At 38.0% G+C, this 12832-nt stretch overlaps 1 protein-coding gene across 1 annotated transcript in view; it reads left to right on the top strand.

Annotated features, from left to right (window-relative positions):
- grik2 (glutamate receptor, ionotropic, kainate 2) overlaps nucleotides 1–12832 on the top strand; it is a 212972-nt gene that overhangs the window by 180702 nt on the left and 19438 nt on the right. Inside the window, exon 14 of the mRNA XM_079625427.1 lies at nucleotides 9729–9954. Within this exon, the coding sequence (XP_079481553.1) occupies nucleotides 9729–9954 (226 nt within the window). The remainder of the gene's footprint in view (nucleotides 1–9728; nucleotides 9955–12832) is intronic.

Genomic DNA, 12832 nt, shown 5'->3' with positions numbered 1-12832 from the left:
GACAGTAATCAGTTTTGAGCGCCACATTTATAATAAGTATGGAGGAGATTCAAACTGTGCTGAGGTTGTTTGTGATGTATTGGTTTACTATCGAGGTCATTAACAAAACGGCAGAAAAGAGACGAGCACTGATACTAAAGCGTGTTCAGAAAGCTCGTAATGCTAGATATAAAATTAGACGATGTATGTTATCAGCTATTGCGGACATTGACCGTGAGATGGCTGGGACGAACGCGCAGAAAATGTCCTCTTCCACAAATACGCTTAATAAAGCCTGAACCTCGTCGTCGGTCCAGCTGTTTTTTTATTTTATTAAATCCCATATTTGCAGACAGACGACTCTCACTGCATGAAGCCACGAAACGCAACAGATTTTTAAAAATGGCGGTTACAATAGAATGCTGCATGGAGTCATCCAATCAAAATGCGGCGTGAACACAACCAATCAGCATGTTCAGCACACAAGTCCCGCCCCCTGAAAGTTCCTGAACTTTGAAAAAGTACTACCTCGCCAGCAGGGACTTTCGGAGGGGGAAATATTTACCCGGAATTTCATTTAGACCCTGATTCCTGCGGTGTAAACACACCAAGTACCAGCCCAAAGTTCCCAGTTCCTGGGGAAAGTTCCCGCGGTGGAAACGCGGCTTTATACACTTTTGCAAAAATCAATTAAGCTGTGTAAACTGCGTAATGAATCTCTTACTTCATATCTGCACGTTATTTATGATGAGAGAATCCGTAAGAGTGCAAAATTCAGTCAATGAGCATGTGCACTGAACAAAACGCAGTGTTTTCAATTCTGACTAATCTGATTGGCCATTGCATTCATAAGCTCAACAGAAATGTGTGTGATTGGTTATAATGCTCAACGCTGCAAAAATCACATAAAAAGAAATCTGATGCAATGTGAGCAGACTTAAATGTAATGCCACAATCACCAGTTGTTATTCAATTTCACATTTTACTTTAATCACGACAGCCGTCTTAGAATTAATTTAACTGTGCAGGTTTGGGGCAGAATTTTTACCCCAAGCCCCCATTAATTTTAGACCCTGGTGACAAACGTGAGGGGGCGACAGAGTTCACTTTAACTGTATGTCATTAAACCAGATTATACAGGAGGTTAGCTATAATCACACACACCCGTTATACTGTAAATAACTAACTAAATTACAGTACACATCAAGAGTCTCTTCCATCCTGAGGAAACTGTCGGTTAAAAAGAGTTAGCCTATTCTGACAACACTGCACGCAATGACAATGAAATCAAGCTTGTGCTAGAAGCTTAGTGTGTGTATGCTTCTTTTACTGGCAACTTACCTTGTTAGCACCAGGTATGGCCTTCAACTGCCTTCATTCTTCATGGCAGATTCAACAAGGTGCCTGAAACTTAGAGATTTTTGTCCATATTGTCATGAAAGCATCACACAGTTACTGCATATTTGTCGGCTGCTCATCCATGATGTGAATCTCCCGTTCCAGCACATCCCAAAGCTGCTCTACTGGACTGAGATCTGGTGACTGTGGAGGACATTGGAGTAAAGTGAACTCTTTGACAGAAACCAGTTTTTCGCCCAAAAGAACTACCGCTCACTGGATATTTTCTTTTGTTCCTGACCATTCTCTGTAAACCCTAGAGATAGTTGTGTGTGAAATACCCAGTACATCAGCAGTTTCTGTAATACTCAGACCAGCCGGTCTGGCACCAACAACCATGACACGTTCAAAGTCACATACTGTAAATCACCTTTCTTCCCCATTCTGATGCCCAGTTTGAACTATCCACATATGATTGTTTCTGCCAGATCTATACTGGCATTATTTCTCACCGCGAGCGCCGATGGCACAGGAGCAAACCCAAAAATCCCTCTGTTATTATGTCAAGGTATGCAGTGTTGAGTTTTCTATTGTTCATATATGAACAATATAATATATGTGGCGGGAGGAGCAAACAACAGACACAGTGCGCCATATCATACACCCGGCGTGAAGCAAGTGTGTTTTGCTAGTTTCAGCCCGACGCAATGTTAATTTTCACGTCCTCCGCCACGTTGTTTGAATAGCAAATGTATTTGCGCCCATCTGTGCACCCGTGGGCTGCTGGTCTGAGAACGAGGTGTGTGTTCAGGAGCATTGTTGGAGCGTTGCTATTTTGAGGAACTGAAATAGACTGAGCCATTGACCAACACAAACCTGGTCCCATAGATGGTCTCGCTTTAACCTCGCGCACGAGCAGATCCACTTGCAAATCCCTCCATGTAAACAGCGAATCTGCCATGACGCGAGCGCAAATGGCTTTTAACCCTTTAGAACCGAATGTGTCGTCGCCACAGATCAGCGAGCTGTATTCATTGTACCGTAACTCTTCAGCCGTTTGCACTATCAAAACCATTCAAATTGCCCCTGACAGTAGACAACATGCGCTTTTCGGCAATATACGGCTTATTACGGTAATTTCATGCTTTCCGTCAGCAAATGACAGCAGCTTTCTGGCAGAGCGGGAAGGAAGGATTTGAACCGAGAGATACGAAGCGCGGCGGGTTAGAGTGTTTTGGATTGCATAAAATAATAAAAGAAACGGACAAATACATGTTGAAAGAAGTGGTAGACAGCAGAAGAGTGGATTGGGATGATTTTTAATGAAACTTGGGAGGCGGATGGCCGTTACTTTTTCATGTATCTTTACTTGTGTTGTATGCATGTTTATGTGTGCGTGCCTGATATGAATGGACGCATTTGTATGTGTGCGTGTATGAAAAAAAGTGGCCTAAATTAAAACTGTGCAACCCAATGTCACAAAATAAACTTGTATAGTTGTATTATACTTCATTTTTCAACTTTAAAGTATTAGTTTCTTTCGTTCGTGATTTTTTAAAATAAAATAAAAATAAAAAAAATCGGAAAATGTATTCTCGGTTTTTTTATTTTTGTCTATTTAAATTCTATTTACAAACTCACCACACACAATAATGGTCAATAACTGTAATTTGTTGAAAGCTAATATTTTTCTGAAAAAGATGACACCTTGCACATGAAGATAGCACATTGTTTTAGAATTTTACAGTCAAAAAATCAAAATATGTGAAAAACACCCATTTTAGCTTCAGTTTCTAAAGGGTTAAGGTGAAGGGGAGAAGAGACTCTGATTGGTTTATTGCATGTTACGCCCAAAACACACCATTACTCATTACGTGAATAGGGACAACCCTTTTAGACCCTGCGCCGGGAGCGCCGACCATTTTTACCTGTCGTCAAACTAGCAAAAGTGGATTCGGACACACACTAAGTGCACTTGCAAGCTTGCACTTGCATCAAACCCTGGAGAGGCGTTCATTAACATAAAAATAAAGAAAATGCCCTAAAAAGGGGAATAAAGGGTCCAAAATAAATGGGGGATCTGGTGTCCTCGTTGTGCTGGGAAGGTACTGCTCAGATGAGCGGCTCCTCATTCCGTTACAGTGTGTGTGTGTGTGTGTGTGTGTGTGTGTGTGTGTGTGTGTGTGTGTGTGTGTGTGTGTGTGTGTGTGTGTGTAACAAACGTGACATAAATGTACATCCATAAAACGTGTTGTATAAGTTTAACACTCTTAGCTAAAAAAAAATGTCATGACCGATTCTGTGGTCTACTATAATATCCCAGTAGCAGAAGAGTGTGGCCATGTTAGGCAGCCACCATCTGGAAGCCAAGCGTTCCCTGCGCTGAACATACTGCCCTAAGGCTGACACATTAAATTATAGAATATTTTAACCCATGAAAGCAGGTGGAGAGCACAGAAGACGTATAGGCCAGATATATTCCTCCTCTTCTCTGGAGGTTTGCTTTCTTTGTCCTTCTCTGCTCTGAGGCATCTTATTATCTGTCACATCTACTATGCCACATTCTGTGCTTCAAAAGATATTATGATCAAAAAGAGGAGCAGGCTCACTGGGAAAGCAGCCCGACCTCTCTCTCATTCTCTCTCTTATCCTTCACTATCAAAACAATCTGTGGCAACCTTTCACACAGAGGAGCACACCTTCACTCACTTCCTCGACTCGTTCATCAGTCACATCTGTGTCTCCGTACGAGTGTGTGAGAAACGGTTCGCTAGTCCAGGTCTCATCTGACCACCTCAGCTGCTATCATCATCTTTTTAATTCGTTGAGAAAGTTTTCGTGGATCCCGCGGCCACTTCCCAGGTTCAAAACCTTCATATTTCCTGAGCAATCTTGATCTTATCAATCCTCGTGAGTTTTCTGTTCTCGGACCCCTGGACCGGCGAGATGAGATAGTCTCAGGAAGCGAATCACAGCTCCTGATGATCTGGAGCTGCAGCTCCTCCTGTAGAGAGGAACAATGATGCTCGACACCCAGTGATTCACAATCACCACTCATTCTGTGGCGGGAATTTCATTTGAAAGATTATTTTTGGAATTGAATGGCCGAAAACTAATAATATATATATTTTAAATGGATAAGTCTGGCATAAGAGTATGACAATAAGGTGTATCATTCTATTATAATAATAATAATTATTATTATATATTTTAATGCAATAGTAATTCATATTAAACTTAAAAATAAGTTTAATATTCAAATTACTATTAATAATAATAATGAATGTATATAAATAGATCTTATAGGGATAAGATCTAGGGATATCAATTTCAGGACAGATTGTCTTTTAAATTAATGATATATTAATTGATTAATAAAATGACTCCATATGTCATGTGCACATGGTGAACTTTTTAAATGCAGGCAAGAATCATTTTCAGTTCACTGTATTTTAATCAATTTAGGCCATGTTAAATTAAATTTAATTCATGATTTATTGTTCTTCAAATAATGTAGAGGATTAGAGAATACGTTATAAAGTCAATATTTTTTTCATTATATGTTGTACCATTTTATTTATTTTTGCTTTATTTTAGTATCATTGAGATATTAGTTATTTATAGTAAGAAATAAAAAATAATACAAATACATATACAATTTTCTTTTAATATGTTTTTTAAATACATTTTTATTTCATATTTATTTTAATACATCAGGTTGACCTAAATGAAAGTGAGAATGTTACTTTGGCAGCTGAAATAAATTTGTTTTTTAAATTATTTTATTTACTTACAGTTAATATTCATTTTTTTTTTTTTTTTAATATGGTTTAGTTGCAATTAATAAATACTGTTATACCACTACTAATTACTATTATAATCTGTAAATACACTATGGCCTGGTTTCACAGACAGGGTTTAGATTAAGCCAGGATTAGACTTTATTTCAATAAAAACATTTACGTATAGCTCTAACGTGCCTTAGAAAAACAAAACAAAAACATTTACTTTAAAAACATTATTGGTGTGCATCTTGAGACAATACAATGGCGCTGATATATTTTAGGAAATGTCAGTGCAAGGTGCTTTCAGTTAAAACAGCTCAAACATGCATTGAAATCTGATGATAGAAGTCGTGCTAACAATCAGTAAACCTTTATATTTATTTAAATGTTGTGAATGAGGTATAAAGACAAGGCGCATCTTTAATACTTCGAAGAGGTGCAGGTATGTGTGTAAGGCCTAATCAAAGGCATTTTGCAAGTCTAACAATAGAGACCCTAGAGACTTTCTGCCATTACACACACACACACACACACACACACACACACGCATGCATAATCACGTGCCCTCCCCTGTGGATGCTCTAAGAAGCCTTTCATTGTGCACATGCATCTCTGTTTCTGTCTCATGACAGGCTATGTGTCTGCTTTCCGTGAAACCAATAGTTAGCAGCATCTTTTAAATGTCTTTACATTTTGGTGTGTGCGAGAGATTTATCCTGTTAGAAGCTCCACAAAGACTGCCGCCGTCCTGCGTGTGTCAATATAATGAGAATGTGAGTTAAAATGGACAGCCACCTGCCCGCTGCAGTTTCCAGCATCATTATCAGTGCTGAGCTATGGGTACGGCCACGAGACGCTGCTTCTGGACGGATCCGCTTCATTGCACACGCGCCTCGGTGGAATATCTCACTGAGAAAAGATCCACACAGAACCCTAAAGTCTTCTTATCTGTTCTGTGTACACCACAGAAATATTTCACATGTAACAATTGTGGTAGTCAAAATTAACAATTAACAACTGCAATTAATTCAATATATTGAGCACTATTGTTTTTTATTTAATTCAGGTAACACATTTATCTAAAATGATGTGATAATAATAACCATTTCTGTTGTTGATTTTTAAATACGGGTCAGAACTGAAAATCAATTCTAACGTTTAATTATTAAATATTTCCATTGAGATTATAATTTTAGAAATGCCTGAGATCAGTTGATTTTTTTTTCACCCTTGAGGACGGATTCCATTAATCACGATTATATTATTACAAGATAATAACACGTTAATAACTATGTAATAACCTAATATAAATTGAATATGAAATATATTCTCTATTTTTATGCCACTACTCCAACGTTTTGAAACCAGCGAGAACTAAATTGAATTTCAGTTTGAAACGCAAAGCCCCTGAAGCGTCCTAGTCTTTTGTTTTAATATGACACCGTTATGTAGCAGTACTTCACGATCACAATGTGATGAGTAGAGTTTAAATGCAGTTTAATGTGTTCTACACAACATTAAAGTTTATTAAGGAATAATGGACCATTTGACTGTAATGTAGGCTCATACTGCTTAACATTCAGCTCTGGATACTTCAAGCCTGCTTTCTAGGGCAGAGATATAGACACATTTAGACATCAATTAAGATTAGTATCTGTTCTTTTAGATTGGGTCATTTTGAAGTCTGGGATGAGGTCTTGGTTAGCTAACATGGGTTAGCATACTTATTTTAATTGTCAGGGGATTTGAAGCACCCATCATTCTCTAAGCTCCACCAATGTCTCCGCTGATAGAGCCCTGCAGACATAATGTGTTTTTCTAAGACAACCTGGAAGTCAGTGTCGCAGATTATCTCGACAATAAAAACCAATAGGATTTTTTCCATTTGCTTTTGGATCATTGCAGAAAATAAACTCTGTGCCAAACAAAATATATGATTCTTACACATTTTGTTCATCGTGATAATCTTCACAAAATAACACAGCTTTTATTTTGAAGTCTAAATACAATAGGCAGACTTCGAAGTCAAAGGGTTTATATAAATGCAGTCAAAGTGCGAAAGGGTTAAAGAATGTCAATGTTAAAGTAGGCGGAGCCTCAGAGCCACACCCACCTATTACATCATCACCACGGACCACTGGTAGTTCCAAGTTGTTTAGCAGTCAGAGTGAACTTTTCCTGAAGTTCACATTGGCAAGCTGCTTCAAACTCCAGCGTTCAACATGACGTCACACCAGTTTGCACCAGTAGATCACCTTAGCTCATTTCAGGGTTTGGGCCTTCAAAAGACATACATCATCCCTGCAGCGCTCTGTAGACAGTGGAAGAGGAAATGTATCAGTCAACAACAACAGGCTGACATCTGTTTACTCTCATACATCCAAGACATCAATAATGTTGTGTGTTTTGTGGATGTTTCTGAGTGAAAGTTGACGGATGTCCCTTTTCAGTCCAAAAGCTGGTTAAATAATTTTCGATCTGGAACATATCCGTATTTTACATCGACATCACTCCCACAATAACGTCTATTTTTCAACCGATCAACCGATTTTTCTACTATTTGTCTCAGTGTCTGAACAGATAATAAATATGTTTCATTTTCATTGTCTTGTCATCTAAGAAGAACAGCCGCAGCAGAGAACGCTTCAGGTCTGATTGTAGTGTGCGGCAAATTAATCAAAGCCTCAGAACAGATTGAGAACCAAGAGCAGATTAAAGTAGTGCAATCTGTGAACACTTCAACATGATCAAAGTATTCGACGAATCAATGCTAATCAATCCAAACAATCTCAAATCAACCGGAATGCACAGATAGCATCACGGTGATAAAGAAAGAAAGAAGGAAGTAAAAATGAGAGATGCTCACTGCTGACTTGTGTCACGTCACACTTAAAGCATTGTTTATTACTGTTTTTTAGATACATTGAGATTTCCCTTCTTTCTGTCTATCTCAGCCCCTGTGGTTTTGCCTCATCAGCAGGCGTAGTCTACATGTGCAATCGGCTGATTTGTCAAGGGTAACTCCAGAAGATTCTGATAGGCACTTGGCAAATCACCCAGTTGATCTAAAATATCGACCGGCCACAAAAAGTCATTACACACAATAATGGCAGGCAGGACCTTGAGTATGTGACTTAATTAGGTTTCAAATGCCACCAGATGCGTTCTCAGAAGCACAAAAAGACCTGAGTTTAAAATGGTGGAAGATTCTATGCAATTGGTAACAATTTTACATGCTAACAACCTTAATATTTAAGTTGATTATGGGTTTATTTGTAGTGCTGGAATAAGATGGTATTATTTTGTATGATGAATTTTGCGTGCATACATTTCAGTTTTGGAGATTAGTCCGGATTAGTCATAAACAGATTTGTGTGCTTCTGCCACAATTTGTGCCGTAGTAATCATGTAAAGGGGGCAACAATATGACATTTTAAGCAATAGGTGTATGATTATTCTTAAAAAGATTATTTTGAAAAACACATGTGCTTTGTGTACCCATGCAGCAAGAGAGAAGTGTGAGGGAGAAAATCTTGTCTGTGGGTGGTTTATTGGTAATAAAATGTGATCTTGTTTGTATTTGTAATATACAACTTTAAGGACAAATATTTATTTGAGGTTCATCAAATTGATTGGTTGATTTTATTGGATTTATAATGGATGATCGTGTTGCGGTAAAAAAAAGACTATATTTTAGTTCAAAGTTTTTATTTTATATTTGTAGTTTTTTTATGGTATATTTTTGCAGTAGTTATAAACTATTTATCACCACTTTTTGAGTATAGAGCTGACAATTAAATTTCTTAACTTAAACTGTAATACATTTTGAATGCTTTGGAGCACAGACTGAAGTTTGGTCTCTTTTTAAAGAAGACACTTGGCAGAATTAAATTATGTAAAATGGACAAAAATACTATTTTAAAGTATGTATTTTTTATTTTGTTTAAAACTTCCAAATTTGAGGTTGATATCTCAAAAAAATTGCTTTCTGTAAGATTTTGTTTGGGTGAAGTACCAAACATTTCCACTAAATTAAATAAATTTTCCATTACTTTCCAATACAGTCATTTTTGACCGCCAGGAGTACAAGTGTGACTATTATTATTTTTTTCTTTCAGGACCATTTAACCTTTTGGAATCCATGTCCATGCTTTTCCTTTTCTGTATTCACATAAAAAGTGGCAAAACCTAAGTTTCACACCATTTCGACAAAGCTGAAAATTCTAATAATGTAAAGACGAAGAGACTTTGTGTCATTTAGTGATTAATCAGTCATGTTGGGATCGATCTGTCACCCATAACACCACTTTTGCAAATTTTATGACAATTGCAGTTGCAACTTTTAGATTTCTAAAGTACATATGGAAAAACAAAATACATTTTAGAAGTTGTCAATATTTTTATATTGTGTTGTGTCAATGTCTATCCAATAGATAGGTAATATGGTAGTGGAGTTTGCATTGTTGTTTCAAGCTCAAATATTATTTACTGTTTATTTCCAATTGTCTATGCTGTTTATCATTGAAATGTGCAAATATAATGTTAAAATGGAGAGAAAGAATATTTTATTTGTCAAAAAGCATTTAGAAATTAAAAGTCTAATAACGATTCTGACTTCTCTCCCAGAAAACAAAGATCTCCACGTATGACAAGATGTGGGAGTTCATGAGCAGTCGAAGACATTCGGTCATGGTGAAGAGTATCGAGGAAGGAATCGAGCGCGTGCTCACCTCAGATTATGCCTTCCTCATGGAGTCCACCACCATCGAGTTCGCCACCCAGCGCAACTGCAACCTCACACAGATCGGGGGCCTCATCGACTCCAAGGCCTACGGGGTTGGCACCCCAATGGGTAAGGCACTTTGTTATATTAGTTTTATTTGAATAATTTATAATTTACTTAATTCTTCTTTCATGTTTAAAGCTGTTTCGTGGTGCTTGTATCACTCTGCATGCATAAAATATTTTTAATTGAGGTCAGTATCTTCTTTTGTTACTTGGTATGCAGCCATGCAATAAGTGGAATCCTTCACTTTGTATCAGGATTTTTATGGTCACACTATATATTAGGTGTCGTTAACTACTATATACTTGCATTAAAAAGGTACAATGTACTTATTGTGTTAATATTGTGCTGTAAAACATTTTTGCTGTTAATGAGGTGGGATACGGGTAAGGTTAGGGACAGGTAAATTGGTGCTATAGGTTTAATGGTGAGATAAGCGGTGAGGGAATGTAATGAGGGTTTAAATTACAAATGTAATGACATGGAGGTATTTTTTTAAATATGAGTTCACCTTCACCTTCAAATATGAGTTCACCTTCAAATATGAGTTTACCTTCAAATATGAGTTTACCTTCAAATATGAGTTCACCTTCTCCTCCAGTCTTAATAGTAAATGGTAAACGAACTTGGCTTGCTGTCTTCGAAGGAGTCTCACACCCGAGGATTGGCTCGGCTCGAGCTCCACCCCCTGAATCAAACCAACGAGCTTATGCTGCGTTCACACCATGTCATAACCGTAATTACCAGATGGCAACCCTTGAAATTCTACCCTGAGCTGTTTATGTCCTCAGACTCGGATTTATGCGTTTATATGTCAACACTATCAATGCCGAAATAAATCTGCAGCAGTCAGGTGGTACAGATAAGAGCTCTGTAACTTTTTTACATGCATTAGTAATGTATTATTATGTGCTTTGACACATGACATAATGTAATGTCATGTGTATTGGAGGAGGCTTGGCATTCGAGACGCTCTGAAGGAATGGTGGGTTCTATATAGAACCCCAATGAACCCTTTTTTTCTAAGAGTGTAGAACCTTTTAGGGGTTCCAAATACGAAGCGCCTATAGAACCTTTTAAGGTTCTATATAGAACCTTTTCTTCTAAGAGTGTAGCCTCTCTGAAACTGCCTACCCTACCTTAAAGGGATAGTTCACCCAAAAATGAAAATTTTATTTTCATTTTTGGGTGAACTATCCCTTTAAATTGTAATATAATTAATAAAGCAATAAATTAAAGTAAATCAATTATTTTAATCAAATGGAGACAGTATCAACAAAAGCCACCTGTGCACTTCAACTGTCCTGCAGAGTTTTGCTCCAACTCTAATCTCACACTCCTGAACAAGCTAATCAAGGTCTTCGAAATTACTAGAAATGTACAGGCATGTGAGTTTTATCAGGGTTGGAGCTAAACTCTCCAGGACAGAGTTCACGGAGTCGTCTACTCTGATCAGTCTGTGCAGTCTACGCTTCAGGTTGAAGACACCAACTCTCCCGATTCGTTCAACGCCGCAGATTTGTTCACTAATGACAGTTCTGCTGTGGCTTTCACTGGAACTATTGTTTGTTTCATTGTAGTGTTGTCAAAAGTTCCGACTTCGATACCATGTCGGTACTTAAAAAAAGTGACACTTTGAGTGCTGTTGAGCGGAGTCATAAACACCTCTGATTGGCCATTGTGTTCACGAGCTCATCGGATATGTCTGTGATTGGCTACAATGATCAACGCACGTGAGCGTTTGAGAGGACACAGAAGTGTTTGAAAGTGTTTTGAAAGCAGGAGCGTTTGAAAGCAAAAGCAGCACCAGTGGATCGATCCGCTGATAGACGCCTGCCGTGTGTATCTGTGTAATCGCTCGCTGAAGAGCGTTATTGATGTATATTTACAACATGTTTTTGAAGCGCCGATCATTGTAGCCAATCACAGACATATTTGATGAGCGTGTGACAATGGCCAGCCATTCCGAGGTGTTTACGATTCTGCTCAACAGCGCTCAAAGCGTCACATTTTTCAAATTTCAGTACCGACTTGGTACTGAAGTCGGTACTTTTGACAACACTATTTCATTGCAAAAAAATACTGACATGCTGTTTTTAAAATATAAACAATATAACAAGAAAAAATTTATACAACAGTTCATCAAACAAAAAGGTAATATTTAGTGATGTACAATGAATTGATTGATGAATACTAAGAAGGTTAAGTTCCAACTATGAAAAAATGAATGAGGAGGAGGGTAGTGAAGGACGTCCGGGGTCACTAAAGACACAAGGTGTGTGTTTGAGGGTTAAATGAACGGCCAAATTCAGCATTTTGTCAGCGTACCCCCTATCTTGGCCCAAGTTTGGTCCCCCAGTTTGGAAACCACAGCTCTAATGCAACAGTGGCTCTACTGTTGTAAATCAGTATCTCAAACAATGATTGAATTGATGCTGCAGACATCACTGCCCTAATCAATAATCAGTTACAGCTATTTGCCCAGATCTGAACACACGTGCATAATCAAATCAAAACCATTTTTATTTTGCTAAAATATTTATTCTCAGCGGCATTACCTTCCAAAAAAACACCTCAACAAAAACATGAATCACTGAACAGCCTGATTGAAATGAGAGACACAGTCGTTTATCATCACATCTCTGCCATGCAGAAGTGTATTCTGCTCAAAGTGTGTTTCTCTCAGACTGCAGCGTCGACTCAAATCTTCATTTCATTTTGATTAATGACTGTCTGGCTCTGTCGGTGAAGGTGAAGCGGTTGAGGTTAGCGTCTCTCAGCGGCTCAGTGAATGTGCAGAAACGCGGACCCCGAGGCAAACGTGCATGAAATAGACGAATGGATGAGATAAATAAATGAAAAGAGAAACTGTGAGGCGTTTCCCCTCCTGTGCATAAGATTATCGGTCTCAGTAGCAGATTGTCTTAATCCGGTTATACATGCG

Source organism: Phoxinus phoxinus (genome assembly GCF_949152265.1).
Source record: "Phoxinus phoxinus genome assembly, chromosome: 10".
In the NCBI taxonomy this organism is placed as follows: Eukaryota; Metazoa; Chordata; class Actinopteri; order Cypriniformes; family Leuciscidae; genus Phoxinus; species Phoxinus phoxinus.
Note: the sequence above shows the minus strand (reverse complement) of the source record. Positions and strands in the feature narration are given on the sequence as shown.